Below are 18,311 nucleotides of genomic sequence, written 5' to 3'. Positions count from 1 at the left end.
ATGAGGTGAAGCAGCCCTGGAGTCCTTTCCACCTGTAAAGTGCTTTCCCCCATCCACTGGGAGTGGGGCAGAAGACTCCAGAATTAAAATTCTTCCCAAGTACCCACCTCCCCCAGGCCTGTGCCAGTTCAATAGTTTCCTTTGTCCTTGGACATTGCAAAATTCGTTTGTCAAGGACAACGGCACTGCCCCAGAGTAATTTTCACTTCCCCTCCTCTTGTTCCACCATCGATTGGAATTATCTATTGAGCACCTGTCGTATGCGAGGTGATGGAGATTCTCTGTGCCAAAGAAGGTCCCAGCCCTGGGTGGGAGGGGAGGGATCAATGTAAACTAAAATAACAACAGACTGCAGTAAAGACCATAAAGGGAGAAAAATGGGGTGTGTAACAGAGTATTTGAGGGACTACTTAGAGTGGTCAGGACGCTGGAGGAGGTGGCGATTTAAGCTAAGGTCTGAAGCGGAAGTGGCCATGGGAGGAGGAGAGATGAGGAAAGAATGTTCCAGATAAAGGGGAAAGCAGCTGTAAAGATCTGGAGGGAGGGGAGAAACTTGAGAATCTGAGGAACTGAGTGAAGGCCGAAGAAGTTGGGGCCTGAGTGAGTGAGGTGGGGGCAGCATGAGATGAGGGTAGGCGGGGCCGTGGGCAGACTGGCAAAGGGACTGTCTTTGGAGAGTGTCAAGCAAGGGAATAGCAAGTTCAGAATTGCTTTTAAAAGTTCATTCTGGGTGCTGAGAGGGCCAGAGCAGAAGCAGGAGGCTGCCGGGAGCTGTGGCTGTGACCCCAGGCAGTCACCCCACCCCTCTGAGCCAGTTCCTGCGCACACGTGTGTGGCCATAGGAACCGAATATGGGAATTGACTTGCTCTAGGGGAAGCTGAAAAATGTATAAATGCAGGGGATTCCAGGTCCCACTGGAAGTGGCGGGTCCTTTGGGAAACTTCTGGGCTAGACCTCTCTGAGGTAGGAAGCATAGTGCTGGGTACCTAGGGTCCTGACCTGAGCACCCCACATCTGAGGGAGCCTGCTTTTCCAGCCCAGCTCACCCCGGCTGGGGAGGGAGCACCTGCTTGCGACTCTTGCCTCCTGAGACTGAAGGTGGAGGGATGGGTCACCTTCCTGGTTTTTTGACTAGCCCTAAGCCTCTGGAATTTTCATTAATTGTCTGGCTTAAAATCCCTGAGCTAGAGGAAGGGGGAAATGAGAGGGGAGACACCTGCCTTTTCTCTTCCACCTTCCGCTTCCCAATCTTTCTAGCTCTGATGGGGAGACTTACTTGAGGCACCTAAGGGGCCCTGGGAGGTGGAACCCCTCTCTTGACAGTTGTGGTCCAGATTAGAGGCATCTTCCTAGTCCTCCACTCCTGCTATCTGGCAACCCCCGTCCTGAAGGGTGACTTGGGGCTTCCCAGGAGGAGGGGCGGCTGCGAGACCGTGGGGAGCCTCCACCTACGCCAGGTTTACCCCTGGGACAATGAAGGGAACCGGCAACTGCGCGCCGGTCAGGCCCCGCCCGCGAAGGTGGCGCGTTGTCCGGCCCGCCCGGCCAGTGTGTCGCGCGGCGGCCACGGTGACATTGGGGACCAGGCATCGCCGGGGCGCAGCATGAGGAGCTGGTGGCCGCTGCACTGTGGGCGCCGGGGGTGAGGCGTCGTGTTGCATAAGCGGGGGCGGGGAGGGGAGGGGGCGGGGGAGGCGGGATCCCTCTCCCCCCGCTGCCGGCCGGTCCGTGGGCCGGTCTCGGTGTCCCGGGCGGGGCGGGGCGCGCGGCGGCGCCGGGCCGCTTCCCCCTTCTCCCCATTCGCCCGAGAGCCATGGAGGCGCTGAGGGAGTCCGTGCTCCACTTGGCTTTGCAGATGTCGACCTACAAGCGGGCCACGTTGGACGAGGAGGACCTGGTGGACTCGCTGTCCGAGGGTGAAGTGTACCCAAACGGCCTGCAGGTAGGAACCCTGCCGGCTGCCTGCGAGCCCCCAGGCAGCCGGGCATGCGCACTGCTGCCTCCCCGCCCCCACCCTGCCTGCCCTAGAGGGGGCCATGCCAGCCTGGTGGCTCAGGGCAGCTCTGGGCTCCGTGGGGGAAGATGCCTTTCCGGGGCAGAAGTGCCTCCAAGGCACTGGGCTCCCTCCCCCCAGGGCTCCTCCCCAGCTCCGGCTGTCCCCCAGTCCTCCTGCCACCTGCCAATGGCACTACAGCCCCTTGGCAGAGTTGAAGCACCCTAAATAACTGAACTGGACCAGTTACTTTTCACAGGAAAGGCAGTCCCTGAGTGCTGAGGGACCTGCCCAGGGTCACACAGTCCAATAACGGCAGAGTTTAAAACTGTCCCAGTTTTAGTGTGGAAAGCCCCGTGTCCCTGGAAACCTTTCAGTCCTGGGCAAACCAGGATGGTTGGTCACCCTATCTGGTAGGCATGGCCCCATTCTTCCCCTTTCCCCCAATACCTGAATTTCCTGCAGGGAGGAACCCATCTTCTACCTCCTCTTTTCCTGTCCCTTTGCAGCCTGCTCACGAAACCCAATTCCTCCCCTCCCCAGGGTCTGTCCCTGTGAGTCTCAGACATGCCCACCACCTCCCTTCCTTGTGGCAGAGCAGTAAGCGTAGCTGCTTCCTGCTCTTCTCTCCCTGCAGGGCTGAGCTGGAACAGTATCGAACAGGGCTTCAGCCCTGGTGGACTGAGGCAGGTGGGTGGGAGCAAGTTGGAAGTGTCAGGGACGCTCAGGGGGGCCCTTGATGTGGCTCCTGAGAAACCAGCCCACAGAGAGGAACGGGGCATCTCAGTCCAGGAGAACTTACGCCAGGTTGACCAAGGGAGGCATTGGGGAATGGGTTGGGGCCCCCCAGTGAGCTGACACCAAATCACAACTCATCCAGAGGGCAAGCTTAGGGTGCGTGCAGATGTGGGCTGCCAGGCCCGGCCCTACTCAGGATACCTTTTAGAAGCTGGAATAATAATACCAGTAAAAAAAACAACACTGATGGAGTCCTTCCTCCAGGCTGGGAAAGTAGGCTCAGGGAGATCCAAACTCATGACTCCCAAGTGGTCTGCCCCCTGGGACACTCTTACCCATATCATCCCACTTAACTTCTCAGGATCACCCCATGAGCTGTAAGGATTACTGTTCCCACTTACAGATGAGGAAACTGAGGGTCTGAGTGGGTATACAACTTGTCTTAGGTCGCAGAACTAGAAATCTGGGAGAGAGAGATCAACACAATCTGTCTGGAACCTCTTCCCTGGGACCCTTCTCGAGAGGCTAAATCCAGCAGGAAATTAGATTTCTGTGGCAGGCACTTTTCCCTTCACAAATCAAAACAGAATCTAATCAGCAATCTTTTCAGTGTCGTCTTGCACAGAAGGTTCTAAATATATCAGAACAAAAGCATTTCAGACTTCACAACAAAATAATAGGCCATGTTGTCATCACCATAACATAACAGTAGCCCGCATGCCTTTTTCAGGCCACAAAGTGTGTTCATCTGTCCTGGGGCTGCCTGGGAGAGTGGAAGCAGCCCAGTCTCTCAAGCTGGGGTCCCTGGGGTGAATTCTGACTCCGCTCATGGTCATGGGTGAGCTGCTTAACCCCTGAAAACACAATTCCCTCATCTGTACAATGGGGGTTAGAGAAAGTCGGCAATGCCTCTTACGGGGCCTGCTAGGATTATTGTTGTTTTTATGACCTGTGAGGTCAGGGCCCTGTGGCTATGTTACAGATGATGAAGCGGAGGCTCAGACAGGTTGGGGACATTCCTGTGGTCACAGAGCTATGTCTTGAAGTGCAGTGTTGCTGCCCATACACCAATCTGCCAAACTGGGTACATTGTCTGCTTTTTATAGAGGCAAAGCCAAATGATTGCCCCAAGGACTTGGGACCTTTCTATGGGTACCCAGTCCGGCTTCGCTTGAGCCCCCATGACTTCCCCAAAGCAAGTGTGAACGAGCTACTGCTTGAATGGAGAACTTGTTCAGCTCAATTTACGAAGCCAAGCTTTCTACTAATTTTGTTTTTAATCACTGGAGTGTTTTTTCTCCCCATATAAAGACTTTACATGCTTATTTATGAAAAGAAAAGTGTAAAAAATATATATTTAAAAGGAAACCATAATCCCAGCACTTGGAGATAACCCCTTCTGGTTTTCCACATTTGTACACATATATTTATAAACATAATTGAGCTCACTCTAAGTACACGATGTTGTGCTGTGCTTGTTTCACTTAATGCCACTCCATGAGCATTTTTCCTGTTGTTTAAAAACTCCCAAAACATGCTGTCATTAAAAATTATAACGCCACGGGGCGCCTGGCTGGCTTAGTCAGTAGAGCATGTGACTCCCGATCTTGGAGTCGTGAGTTTGAGCCCATGTTGGGCATAAAAGTCACAATACATAAAATATAATGCCTCACGGTACCAGTATATAAAACTACCTATACCCCATCTGAAGGTTGGACAGTAGGCCCAATAACTAACATTATTGTAGGTGACCATTCCTCAGCCCTTTGGATAATTTCCTGTGAGCCAATGCTAGAATTGCAATTGCTCCTTGAAAGTGAAGATTTTTTCTTATTTTTAAAAAGATTTTATTTATTTATTTGACAAAGAGAAACACAGTGAGAGAGGGAACACAAGCAGGGGCAGAGGGAGGCTTTCTGCCAAGCAGGGAGCCCAGTGCAGGGCTCAATCCCAGGACTCTGGGATCATGACCTGAGCCGAAGGTAAGTGCTTAATGACTGAGCCCCCCAGGTACCCCGAATTTAAGATTTTTTAAATGGCCCCATCCCCTCCTCCCAAATCTCCCTCTTCGATGGGCAGCTATAAAAATAAACTACTTGACTTTTCACAATTTTGAAGCCCACTGATTCTGGAAATCCAAAGTTACCCATACCAATACCAGTAAGTAAAACCCTGCATCTCTCCAGCAAACTTGACAGCTTTGTTACTGAGTATGCTAACAAAGTGCTAGATTTAACTGGACCGCATTCTATGGGTACCGCAGCTGAAAGGCTTTTTCTTTTCCTTTATCTCATGTTTAGGCCCAAGGTAATTGTGATTCACTAAAATTACTCACTGCAGACTAAGGGCCGAATTTAAAGCCAGATGGCTCCAAGGCCTCAGCTTGGCCTCTGATGGTCTGTGAGACCTGAAAGCAGCTCATGAAATAGGTTCTTTTCTGTCAATGGGGTTAATATTATTTTTTTATTTTTTTAATCTATTTTTTAAAGATTTTATTTATGTATGTATTTGTGATTGAGAAGGAGTGAGAGGGCACAAGCAGGGGGAGCAGTAGGCAAAGGGAGAAGCAGACTCCCTGCTGAGTAGGGAGCCCGATGCGGGACTCCATCCCAGGACCCCGGGGATCATGACCTGAGCCGAAGGCAGGTTCTTTTTTTTTTTTTTTAAGATTTTATTTATTTGTCAGAGAGAGAGGGAGAGAGAGTGAGCACAGGCAGACAGAATGGCAGGCAGAGGCAGAGGGAGAAGCAGGCTCCCCGCCGAGCAAGGAGCCTGATGTGGGACTCGATCCCAGAACGCTGGGATTATGACCTGAGCCGAAGGGAGCTGCTTAACCAACTGAGCCACCCAGGCGTCCCGAAGGCAGATTCTTAACTGACTGAGCCACCTGGGCATCCCAGGGTTAATATTATTAGTCCACAGTGTTTGCAAAGATTGAAATGAGGCCGTGAAGTGAAAGCATTGTGCATAGTGCACAGACGGTGGATTTGGTTGCATTGTTACCATGCCTCACTAGGCAGGAGGTCATGGAGATGCTCTAAATGTAACCACTTTGCTCTCAGGAGCCTCTCCTCTGCTCAGAGGAGGCTGCCTGCCCCCCGACCCCATGCCCCAGCACGCACCATTTTGGTGGCTCAAAGGGGGTCAGCTAAAGTGATCCCGCAGTCTAAGCTAGGGAGCAGGCGGCCCTGACACTGCTACCCAAGCCTTTGAAACTCATCTTGTTGCTTCTAAAAATCAGTTTCTTCAAGAGAAGGGAAAGCTGAGATATTTCATTCTTGGTGACTTTTGTCATCTTCCCCCCAACCCCTCCAAACATGCCACACACAGGGCTGTCCTTTGAGGGTGATTTCAGGGACAAGCCCACTTCGTACTTTAAGAAGACCTCTGTGCTCACCAGGAGTCCACTTGTTTGAGATGGTCAGACCTGGGACCGCATCTAGCTTCCTCATTATAAAGATAGGAGACTGTAGCCCAGACATGGCCCAGCGACACACGCACAGGGTCTTGATAAAGTCAAAGCTGACCTTTAACCTCCCTTTTCCCATGCCATGGGCAGCTGGGTGTTCCTTCCGGGGAAACAAAGAGCTGGAAAGTGCTTCTAAATACTGTGGTTCCTGTGTCGATGGCAAGAGTCCCCTCCCCCACAGCAGGCATTAGTGTGAGCTATTATGGGTCATTGGAAGAGAGTCCAGCATGCGGGCCTGGGGGACAGGTAGGGCTCAGGCAAGAGGTGGGGACAATAAGAAGATACCGTTTTGCTTTGGGCCGGCCCCAGTGGCCTCAGCTGGAAGTCCACTGTATAAAAACTTCGCTGGAAGAAACTCCCCCAACCAAACCCCTTCATGGTAGCTGAGCTGTCAGGGTCTGTCTGCTCTGAGAGGCTGACTTGAAGGAGGCAGCCTGGTCACCTGCCAGCCCTCGTTGGGTAGCCAGGCTCTTGCGCTGCAGGGGGTGGGCTCCCTGCCAAACCCTTGGCCAGACTGATTCCCGTTCACCTCTCTATGCAGTCCAGGTCACTGGGGGACCTGGTGGGGACTCAGCAAGGACCTCTGCCTCCCTTCCGGACACCCTGCTTCCTCCAAACACCAGGCTCTGCCCCACTTCCCACCCCTTCTCCCGCTGGCTTGCCTCCTGGACCCCAGGCATCCGTGTCCCTCGTCCCGTCCTTGCCTGCAGAACTCGTTCTTGCTGTAAGCCTAGGTGAGCCAAGCACTCACTTCTGTAACCGAATATTTATCCCTCATTAGGGCTTTGTTCCCTTGGCTGTGTAAGCTTTGGGAACCCCTAGGTTGGACAGCTCAACTGTTTCTCTCTCTCTCTCTCTCTCTCTCTCTGTTGTTTTGGCTGTCTGTGTCTTTCCTCCTCTGTCTCTGTTTCCACCTCGCTCCTTTGAGGGCATCCTTTTCCTTTGGTCTCATTCTCCCTCTGCCCCCGCCATGACAATAAATGGGATATTAAGCCCACCCGTGAGCACAGCGTTTACAGTAATTCTCCGCTCCATCTCCCACGTGCCAGCTCTGCTCCTTGGCTGATGGCCGCTCCCAGTTACCTCTCCCGAGACGGAGTGGGCTACCTGCCACTAATCCTCCCCCCCCCCCAACCCACCAAGCCGCTGCAGACCAGTCTCTGGTGAGCAACATGCTCTTGTTTCCAAAAGGAAAGTGAGAAAGCACTTGTGTCCTCCCCTTGCTGTGACCTCAGCTTGCTGGATGGTCTGAAGGAGGCTGGGCAGGGACCACAGGGCTCAGAGAGAAGGGCCTCGAAGCCTGGCCCCATCCACTGCACCAGGAATTGGATGGCTTCTCCCAGAGAGGACTCTGGGCGACTTCTCCTGTCCCAGGGGGATGCCTCTGGATTCCTTCTGCCCTCAGAGAGGAGGCTTGTCAAGCAACCCGCAGGCGCTCAGCCAGTCAACACTGAGTTGAGCAAAGAACATTACAAAGGTTAAAAACCCTATTTTCAAATTCCGTTTGCCATTTCTTCCTGGAACTGAATTTCTAATTTAATTTGGACTTAATTCTGATTCAGTTTGCCAGTGAACACCATCTGTTTGGTTGACACAAGACAATGAGGCTCAGCTCAACTCTCTGCTCCTCGGTGGCGTGGCCATGGGCCTGAGGCTGAGGGTTCTGGAGAGACATGAGTTTTCTCACTGTTCCCCCTCCTCCCCCGACTTCCTGTGTTTCTTCTGGAGCTGCTACTAGTGCCTGCTCTTCAGGACGCCATGAAGATAGGATAGCATCTATAATATTCTATAATATTCTATATTAGAATAGCATCACCCAGCAACAAAATGGAACTAATCGATGGCCGGGCCCCTAGACGGCACTCGAGTGTTAGCTACCTTCATGACTCCTTTTTCCTTTCCTCTGTTTCTCTCATCTTCTCCCTTCCCTTCCTTTTTCCTTCTCTTTTACCTGACTCCCCACCCCCACCTCCCAGGAGGTGGGGGCACTCCCTCCACAGACCCGGATGGTGAGGTGTGCCTGCTTCCCCAGGCCTGACAGCTATGCTCCCTCGCTTCCGAGAGCCAACAGCAGGTAGAGGGGTGCCCCCTGCCTCTTTGCCTGTCGCCCCCTCTCCTCCTGCACTGGGCCATGATACGGGGGCCTGAGGGCCCTCAGGAGGAGGCAGCCCGTGAGGCAGGCCATGGGCAGGCTGGCAGGAAGAGGGAAATGTCAGCGCTTGCTTCACATCCTCTGGGACTCCTCTGAATAGCAGTTCCCAAGAGGAGCTGTGTGAGAAAATGGATGCTGAGGAAGAGGCATTTTATAAACCTGCCACTGCTGGGAACATGTTAGCACCTCCCTGGCCTTCCCAGCCCAGTGTTAACTTCACGGTGGTACTGTGGTCAGAAGCTTTGTGACTCGCCTTTTTTTTTTTTTTTTTTTTCCTGTTTCTCACATTTTTAAAACTGTTCCTCAGAAAGGGGTTTTGGGCAGCAGCAGCCTTCCTCCTATCTGGGTCTTGGAGCCACCCGGCCCTCCTTGGAAATATGACTAGGCCCCGAGTTCCTTTTGTTGGTTTTAGAACATAATTCTTTTTTTTCCACAAAAAGTTTTCATGTTCCCCTTTCTCTGGTGCGGCAATTCCCAGTCATTTCCTGCCCAGAAATTACGCCGTGATGACCATGAGGCTTCATGGCGCCCATCCCTCAGGGGACCAGCCTCAGATCCCACATGTCTGCATGAGGCGCCTTGAGGGCTGGGACCTGGCTCCCGGGGACAGGCACCCCCTCAGCTTTTGGGGGAGCACTCACAGGTCAGAGTCTGTATTTCCTCATCTCCCCTGAAAGCTCCCCACTCCCCGCCCCCTGACAGCTGTGGGTCCCCCCCACCTGTCGCATGCACACAGCCCCCACAAGCCTCGTTCCCTCCACCTTGGTCTTTCCAAAGGGGCACATCCGCTCTATGTCATTCTGCCCTCCAGATGAAGTCCACATTCTTTAAAGGGGCTTATAGGGCCCCTTAGGGTCTAGGCCTTGCTTCCTCTCCCCTTTCCTTCCCCATTCACCTGGCCAGCTCCTACATATTCCTCAAGACCCAGCCCAGGTATCCCCATCTCCAGGAAGCCTTCCCTGACTGGACCCCCGCCCCACCCTCCATCCCAGTCTGTTTCTTTATCTGCCTTCCTACTGGACTGTGAGCAGCTGAAAGCAAGGGAGTCTGTCTTCCTCTCAGTATTTCCAACGTGATAGCACATGACTGCAGTGACACCGAGCCAAGCCTCACCTTCAGGGGACCCCACCTATGCTGGGGCCCAGGCTTTTGCAGGAAGCACCTCTTGTGATGGAGGGGAGCCCCGCTTTGGCCTCAGGTGTGAAGGCCTGGGCTGAGGGCTCCCAGTGTGGTTGCCCAGTATGTCCCTCCTTAGCTCGGAGGGCCCTACCACGCCCTCCACTTCCCCTCATTGTGCCTCCCTTCCTGTTTAGCTAGACTGTTAGGCTGGGGACATTTTTCCTCCTCCCTTTGAGGACCTGCCTGAATGAAGCACTCTCTCCATTGCCTCTCCCTTGACATCTCCCAGACACCCGTCTCTGACCCTCTGGTGGGCTCCAAAGTCAACAGACTTGGGTTCAAACCCCAGCTCTCCTCATTTAGCTGTATGATGAGAGGCAGGGGCCTCGCGTCTGTGAACTTGTTTCCTCATCTGTAAAAGAGAACTAGCAACACAGCCCTCACGGGACCGTGAGGGTGTAATGAGCAAAGGATGTCCGCACTCCTGGAAAGTGTGAGCTGTGCGTGTCATCCTGGCCTGCTGGTGTGGGGGCTCCGAGAAGAGCCCAGCTGGATGCTCACTGGATGCCTGCAAGTCCAAACATCCTGTTCTTTCTGAACTCCTTACTGGAGAAACGGGAAAAGCTATTCTTTTTTTTTTTTTTTCCCCTACCCGTATCGGGTAACACAAAAAAACACAAGTCCGGCTGGGTTGAGCGGCTTGAGTCTGGTGTTTAGGAGCTAATCCGAGCTGCTGAGCAGGGTGGCGGCTCCCTTCCTGGATTAGGACTGATTCTGTGGGAACCGGACCACCCCTGAGGCAGGAGGGCGGCCCTGATGGCTCCCCGGGGCCCGGGCCTGCCTCGGAGCCCCTTGCTCCTGGGGAAGGGGGACCCTGAGCTCACATCCTCCCCACCCCTCCTGCCTCCTTCCCTGCAGGTGAACCTCCGCAGCCCCCGGAGTGGCCAGAGGTGCTGGGCTGCGCGGACCCAGGTGGAGAAGCGGCTGGTGGTGCTGGTGGTGCTTCTGGCGGCAGGACTGGTGGCCTGCTTGGCAGCGCTGGGCATTCAGTACCGGACAAGTAGGTGCCTCTGTGTTTCGTCGTGGGTTTGACTCGCTCCTGCCCTCAGCTCTGTCCCCTGGGGCCAGAGGGCTTCCCTGCTCAAGCCAGGGCTGGCCTCCAGGGCCGAGGAGAGAGCTCGGCCCGGACGGCTCGGTGCTGAGTTGGGCTGAGATGTGGGAGCTGGACAGCGTGGGTGGTGCAGAGGTTTGGGACAGGAGTCCAAACAGACACTGGCCCAGCAATTTCTTGTCTGTGTCACCTCAGACAAGTCACTTCATCTCCCAGAGCCTCTGTCCGCTCTCCTGTGAATGGGGAAAATGGGGCCCGATTTGGGGCTGGCCCTGAGGGTTAGAGATCAATGTCTGTCACACACCTGGTGCTTACAAGGACTTCTTGAGTCTTAGCTCTGGGTACTGTCATTGTTAGGATGTGAGCTGACGAGGCTCACAGTCTGGCACTGTCTGCCATCCTTAGTTCCAACAGAAAGCGATAATAGCTTCCGTTGACTTAATACTTTCCATGAACCAAATACCACACCTCTTCTTTACAAACAGGATCTCGTTTCCTCCTCACAGCGACCCTGTGAGGTGTGGTTACTTTTGACCCCATTTAACATCTGAGGAAGCCGAGGCCGGGAGACTAGGTGACTTGCTCAAGGTTACGTGGCTGGTGCACCAAGGGAGGGGGCAGCTGGGTCTCAACCGAGGCTGGCCGGCCCCACCTGCCTTTGTCATTGTGGCGCACCTGTGTGTGTTAGAACCCCCAGAAGAGTAGACCTGCCACGCCCAGCTGGCCTCCATGGGCCTCATGTGTACACATTGTCATCACATCTCTGGGTCCGGTCTTGTCGGGCAGTATGGTGGGGCCGGGCCCGTCCTGCCCTCTGGGGTCTAGGGCTGGCTCTCTGCGTCTGGCTGAGAGTATCCAGTCGAGTACCTCGTGCAGAGTTGATGTTCAGTAAGCACTTGTGGAACTGGAAAGGGCAGAGCCAAGTTAAACAACAAGGATAGGGGGTCTGGCCAATTCCAGGATCTCTCATACCTTTGTGCCCAAACAGCTGGCTTTCCTGTGGCAGGTGGTCCATCTGGAGGAGCCGCCTCTGGGGCCTTTGCTCAGGGTCCAATCCCACCAACTTGGTCACCTGGTCACCTATCCCATCAGAGAGGTTATGACCCTTCCCAGGACCTGGGAACATTCACCCAGGAAGGCTTCGCTGTGCCTTCCCCACTATGAAGTTGCTGGCCTGCATGGGTGGCCATGCTAGACTGGGTAGGGAAAGAAGTTTGAGGGCCTGGAGAGAGGGCAGGACATCCCCTCAGTCATCCTTATATCCACCTGTGTCAGGCACTCCAGCAGCCAGTGTTGAGACTGCCCCAGGAGTTCCCAGAAATGAGAAGAGAACCCCCGAGGGCTGGATCCTAGAGCTCAGGCCCACGGATGGGGTCCACAGGAAGCAGCCTTGCTTCAGCCTCTATCCCGGCCCCCTCTGCGCCACAAGAGAGTATTCCCCAGCCTGGACCAGGATGAAAGGAGCTCTTCCCCCATACCCCTGCCAGGGTGACTCTGGGCCAGGATCTCATGAGCCCTGAGCCAACCCATGTATCTTCATTGGCTGCCTTGGTCTGGGACAGCAGGGGCCACCCCAGATTGACAGTAACCTCACGATCGCCAGCAGCCGCCGGCATTGGCCACACCTGAGCAAACATCAGGCTAGGTAGAGCACATGCTCTGCTGGTACTGAAAGATCCATCTCAAAGTCATGTCTGGGCCCCTAAATACCTCTTTGTCTACTTTCCTGCCATACCCGCTTTCCAGAAACTTGCAGGCGCTTTACAAACTGGCAGTAAAACACACAGATTCTCCCAGAAAAGATTCTTCAGTGTCTTACTCAGTGTCGGGACACAGCACTGTCCAGAAGAGTATCTGTGGACTAGATCTGGGGCCGTTCCTCCTTCTCGACTGGTCACGCACATCCTCAGAGGAAGAAATATTTTCTGCCTCCGCAGGTGGTGACCAAGAGCTGGACAAAGCTCCTCTCATTCACTCACTCATTCGTTCAACACACACGTACTGGACAGCTGCTAGGTGCCAGGTACAATGCTGGGCGAAGGAGATAGGAATGCAGGTACGGTGCTGGCCTTACCCTCCAGCTCGTGTTCCCAGTCGGGGAGGGAGACGGAGACAGCCATGACCTAGCACAGTCTGCTGCGCCCAGAAAGCACACAGCCAGGCAGCCAGCCGAGGGGCCCAGCGAGGAATGAGGGTCTGGGAAAGTTTCCCTGAGGAGCTGGAGCCTAGGCCAAGTTTTGGAGGTGCTGACCTTGATGTTGATGAGGGAGGCCTAGAAACAAGTAATTGGTCAACTATGCCAGATCAGGAATTGCTGGTTAAAGGATTTATAAACCACTAAGTGGTTAAACAACCTGATATCACTTAGGCATCACCTTGGGCCCTTGCTCTGTTCTTAGCAGAGTGGGGACCCATCAGGCCTCTAGGGAGACTGGTTCCTGTTTTGTTTTTAAACTCAAGTCCCCTTACGGTAATGTCAAAAATCAACCCGCCCACGTCCCTCCTCATCTCCCTGTCTCACACACACGCACGCTGGCATGCCATTTCTGATAGGCCTTATTCCCGGGGCATCACCCTCTTGCAGTCTGTCTCTGGGACATTCCCAGCAGCCACGGTTTGGTCAAGCCCAGCTTCCTGCAGTTTGCTGTATAAAAACAATAGGTATTCTTTTCCCTTCCCAAATATGAAGTTCTCTCATAGTAGTGACGAGGCTTTTTAAACCACACAGAATTTCTCTTCCCCCACCCGCACCCCGATGATTCTGGTACGTTTTCCCCCCTGGGGAGTGGGCTGTGCAGCTCTGGTAGAGATGGCCTCCTCTAGAGATGGTTCAGTGACAGCACACCCCTGCCAGTTGTTTTCCGTTTTCGTGCCTGCCAGGTCAGTAATTTGTGATGGTTGTACAGTCCGCTTCAAACAAGTAAGCCCCTCAAATAAAGTGAGCCTTGTTTTTGTGCTGCCGTGTGGCTCCTCTGAGCCTTTCGTCAGCCTGCCAGATGTGCCTGCCGTCAATGTGAGAAAGCCCACAGGCCACCCCAGCCCGGGCTGGTGCCCTGTTTCCCTGCCAGAACCACACATCCTTTCCTGCTTTCTGAAGGTTGGCCCGGGGACATCAGGCCCAGAGACAAAGATGTCCACCATCGCTGTGACATCAGGCCCGCTGTGCTTCCTCGCTACTAGATGGGGAAACTGAGGCTCAGCGAGACAAGGTCACCTGCACAAGGCCCAGAGCCGGAATCAGAAAGCTGGGATCTGAACCCAGGTCTAAGAGCCTCCAGTCCTCACCCTGCCATACTCCTCCCTGTGCGGTAGGAACACTGAACTTGCCAGAAGGGCCATACCAGCCCCCGATGGGACCAGCAAAGAGGCGGAGAGGAAAACAAGGAACCCGGCCTTGGAGCTGCTTCTGCCTCGGCTCTCCCACTTGGCCATGCGGCCGTACCCCATTCATGCACACACAGCCGCAGCGCCCCCCTCTTTAGCCAGGGCATCACGCCTGTATCTGATGTCTGCGGTGAGGCCTGAATGAGATAACAAATGTGAGACAAGTCCCTCTTGTCACCTGTGTCAGCCGAGGACCCGGCTGGGCCTGCATTCTTAATCACGAGGCTGGATGTCCCTCCACCTTGGGCTGAGCCCCCATCAAGGCCTCCCAGTTTGGTTCCTTTGCTGGAGCCCACCACCCAACCCCGAGGCAGGGGTCTGGCCCCTCTTCTTACCTCTGGCCTTCATCGAGCCCTCCCGCCTCTGCCCCACGTCCTGTGAGAACCAGCCCTGAGGAAGTGGATTCATGGGAGGCTCTTGTAGTTTGGCAGCCCTCCCCACTGGCCACCTGCACTGACTACCATCCCTCCTCTGGGAGGCACCTAACAGATGGGGCCCCCCGGGGCCCGCCCGTCATCGCTGGCATCGTGCCCCTCCAGGCCCATAGGAGACGGAGCAGAGAGAGGATGGGGCTCGTACCCCACTGGCCATTGAACAAGCTACTAAGCTTCTCTGTGCCTCAGTTTCCTTGTCTATAAAAATGGCCGTAAGAAAATGGTTCGTTCAGTCTGTTCCATTTTTATTTCTTTGAGAGTCAGTGAGATAACTCTCCTGCCTCGTACTCAGAGGGAATTATTTTTCAGTTTCTTCTGTTCATTACAGGCTGTCCTTTGCCCTAAGTCCTCGTACCAAATTGTCTGCATCACCCATTTGTCTTGGACTAAATACAGTTAGTTTGTTTCCAGAATGACAAACATTTCTCCTCTGGTGGTGATTTAACTTTTCTTATAAAATGTTTGTATCTTCAGCTATATTATCAGCTCCTGAAAGAAAGGACTATGCCTTTTATATCCCTAACCACACATATGCACACGTGCGTGCGCACGCGCACACACACACACACACACACACATCACCACTCAGTAAAGAACCTGGAAGAGACTCAGTTATTATGTTGTTGAATGAATGAATGCATGAGCAAGTGAATGAACTTGTGGAACATCAGGGAATAATAACTTAGAAAAATGAATATTTGTGGAAGGAAGGACTGATTAGGAGAAACACCTCGGTTCTGGGTACTTTTCAAGCCACAGAAAGGATTTTAGGTCGCTAAACAGAAGTCTTCTTTTACAAGCCAGGAAATTATAAATCTACTGAAATCGTTTCTCTGTAGAAGTCTGGTGACCATCCAGCTCCAGCTCTGTTCGGTCGGGGCTGGGGCGGGGACATGGCACCCCATTGCCACCCGCACTGTATTCCCACAGCCTTCTCCTGCCCTTTACTGGCCTCTTGTCCTTGACCCCTGCCAGGAACCCCCGCGGTGTGCCTCAGTGAGGCCTGTGTCTCAGTGACCAGCTCCATCTTGAGTTCCATGGACCCCACAGTGGACCCCTGCCAGGACTTCTTCACCTATGCCTGTGGCGGCTGGATCAAAGCCAACCCCGTGCCTGACGGTCACTCCCGCTGGGGGACCTTCAGCAACCTCTGGGAGCACAACCAAGCCATCATCAAGCACCTCCTTGGTAAGCAGCCCGCGGGGAGACCCCTGAGTGGGCCGCGGAGGAGAGCGGCCAGCCGGACCCACCTGGCCAGGCCTGGCGAGAGGGTGAACTTGACAGGATGGGAAAACCAGAGGGCTGAGAGTAGGTGAGCCCGGGTTAGACCGTCTGCCCTGTCAGTCATTGTGTGGCCCTGAGTGGGTTACTTGTCTCTGAGCCTCAAGCTCTACAAAGATGGGACTCATAGACCAGGACGCGAGGCATAGCGGAGGGGCATAGTCGGTGCTGGTGTAATGGCATTGTGTGGTGACAGATGCTAACGGTGAGTGCCGTGTGGCATCTAGACTGGTCGAATCACTGTGTGGTACCCCGGAGCTAACATAACGTGCTGTGCCAGGTATATTTCAATTAAAAAAAAAAATGTTTTTTAAAAGGGACTACTACTACCGAAAGTTGAGAGTCTTGAGAACCATGGAGCACGCGTGTAAAGGACTGGTGTGGCGTGTGCGGCCCAGGGTGGGACCTGGGGGATGGGTCACTGTGGTCCTTGCTGCTGTGGCTTCAAGCTGCCACTGAGGTGTGCCTGGCATGGGCAGTGAGCTGTGAAAGCTGTGAGCTGAGGGAATGAAGGCTGAGCACACTTGGGTAGGTTTTAGGGTTGTGAGCGAAAGAAAGTTCTAGCAACATCTGTGGGAGGGCTATCCACCACAGGCGGGAGCATCCCTTGGCCTCGTGCTGCTTGGACTTGCGTGATAAACCGTCTAATTGAAGTTCTTCTTCTGTACCTTGTTAGGCCTTTGGCACCCCTAGTCGACATTGGTGTGGGTGGTTTTATCCTTAGATTAGAGCCCTGTGTGTATCTTGTTTGCAGGGTTATCCCTGGTTATTGTTGGTTGAATGAACACCCGCCCGTTGGCGTCGTCTGCCACGTGAATTCACAACACCCACCCCAAGATGTAGGGCTCCCGGCTTGAGCCCTTTTTGCAGCCAAGACCTCCTCTGTCCCTCTCCTGCTACACCGGCCCCATACTGGGACCCCAAATGCTGGGAGAGGCGAGATCATGAAAAGCCATCAGTGACTGAGCAGATGTAACTAGGTTTTTAAAAAACCTGCAAGATACTCAAAAGTACGTAAAATAGGGATGCCTGGGTGGCTCAGTGAGTTAAGCCTCTGCCTTTGGCTCAGGTCATGATCTCAGGGTCCTGGGATCGAGTCCAACATCGGGCCCTCTGCTCGGCGGGGAGCCTGCCTCTCCTCTCTCTCTGCCCGTCTCTCTGCCTACTTGTGATCTCTCTCTGTGTCAAATAAATAAATAAAAATCTTAAAAAATAAAAAAAAGTACATAAAATATATGAAGATACCCCAAAGGGGACACATCTGCTCAAAGGGACAGAAACCTTCCTATGAGACAGCAAGAGATTCCAACTTGACAATCGCGAATTTCAGGCAACTGTGTCTTTTAGATGACAGTGGAAATGGGCAAACCAGGTTAGGGGACGTTTCTTTCTTTCGGACACCAGCCCCTTCTGGGCGGGGGAGGGGCGCGCTGCTGGGTGAGACCCGCCCACCATTCTCTCTATTCCTGCCCCCCACCCCCCAGGCTTGTCTCCCTGAGCATCAGAGCTCAGTGGTACATGGAGGCAAGGGGGAGCCGAAGGAACCCTGTGTGTCTGGAACAGCAAAGCCCCTGCTTTATGCTATCTAGGTGCCTTTGAAAGGGGACACAGCCTTTCATTTCAGAACTAGAAGCTTAACAGGCAAATATGTCTGGGGTAGCCAGACTGGAACTCAGGGATGTCCCTTCTCCAGCACCTGAAGACAGCCGAGGGCTTGTCAGGGACCAACAACCGAAGCAGGAGGACAGTCCAAGCAGGATGACAAGAGGGGCCAGAGCCTCTCCTTCGGTTACCAGGACCTGGGTTCAAACCCTGCCTCCACCACTTTCTGTGTGATCTCGGGTCAATGACATGACCCCTCAGGACACCTTCATTCAGTGGAGCCTCCTCCAGGTTATGAAAATAAAATGAGAAAAATGTACTTAAGGTGCATTGCCTTGGCCTGGCATATCGTGCTGGCTGCTGTGCGTGTGAGGGTGATAGGTATTATTCACCTTTGACCTTTGCACAGCACTTTACAGTTTACGGAGCTTTTTGTCGATGTCCTCCTATTCGATCCTATAGGGCAGGAGTGAGGAAGGTAGCATTCATCCCATTTGAGAGATGAGGACACTGATGTCCAGAGCCATCCTCGAGACCGTCTAGCAGGTGGCACAGATGGGACTTGTCCGACTCAGTCTGGGCCGTGTGTCCTTTCCCCACCTCACAGCCCCTCCTTCAGACGGATGGGCACGTATGGCTCCTTCCCTATCCTGCTGGCAGTGTGGAGCGTGGGGCGTCTGAAGGAAAGAGGGGAAGAAACTGATGTTTGTTGAGTGGCTGCCACTGTCCATGCTCTGTACCAGCTCTTTCTGTCTCCTGCCTCCTTCATCCTCACTGCCTCCCTGGGACTTAGGGGCTGTTGTTCCCATGTCGTGGATAAGGAAACAGGCTCAGAGAAGTTAAGTGACCCTGCTGAGGAGACACTACCAGTCCTTCATGGAGAGGGGCTCCTGCCCGGGGGAGCAGTCAGCGCTGAGAGGGGATGGAGAAGACGGGCAGATGGGTCCTCTAACCTTCCAGTTAGGCCCAGGACTGGTCCTTGTGTGTGGCGCCTGTGGATCCTGCTCCAAGGGGGACCTTGGGCCTT

General features: G+C 53.8%; 1 protein-coding gene across 1 annotated transcript in view; it reads left to right on the top strand.

The window, feature by feature from the left end:
• Positions 1-1,799: 1,799 nt before the first annotated feature.
• ECE1 (endothelin converting enzyme 1) overlaps positions 1,800-18,311 on the top strand; it is a 62,199-nt gene continuing 45,687 nt past the window's right edge. Inside the window, exons 1-3 of the mRNA XM_032863670.1 lie at positions 1,800-1,943; positions 10,391-10,532; positions 15,377-15,589. Coding sequence (XP_032719561.1) covers positions 1,815-1,943; positions 10,391-10,532; positions 15,377-15,589 — 484 coding nt within the window. The 5' untranslated portion in view covers positions 1,800-1,814. The remainder of the gene's footprint in view (positions 1,944-10,390; positions 10,533-15,376; positions 15,590-18,311) is intronic.

The sequence above is a fragment of the Lontra canadensis genome, unplaced genomic scaffold (genome assembly GCF_010015895.1).
Source record: "Lontra canadensis isolate GAN:19392208 unplaced genomic scaffold, GSC_riverotter_1.0 scaffold25, whole genome shotgun sequence".
Taxonomy (NCBI): Eukaryota; Metazoa; Chordata; class Mammalia; order Carnivora; family Mustelidae; genus Lontra; species Lontra canadensis.
The sequence above is the reverse complement of the archived record's forward strand: the minus strand, read 5'-3'. Positions and strand labels throughout refer to the sequence as shown.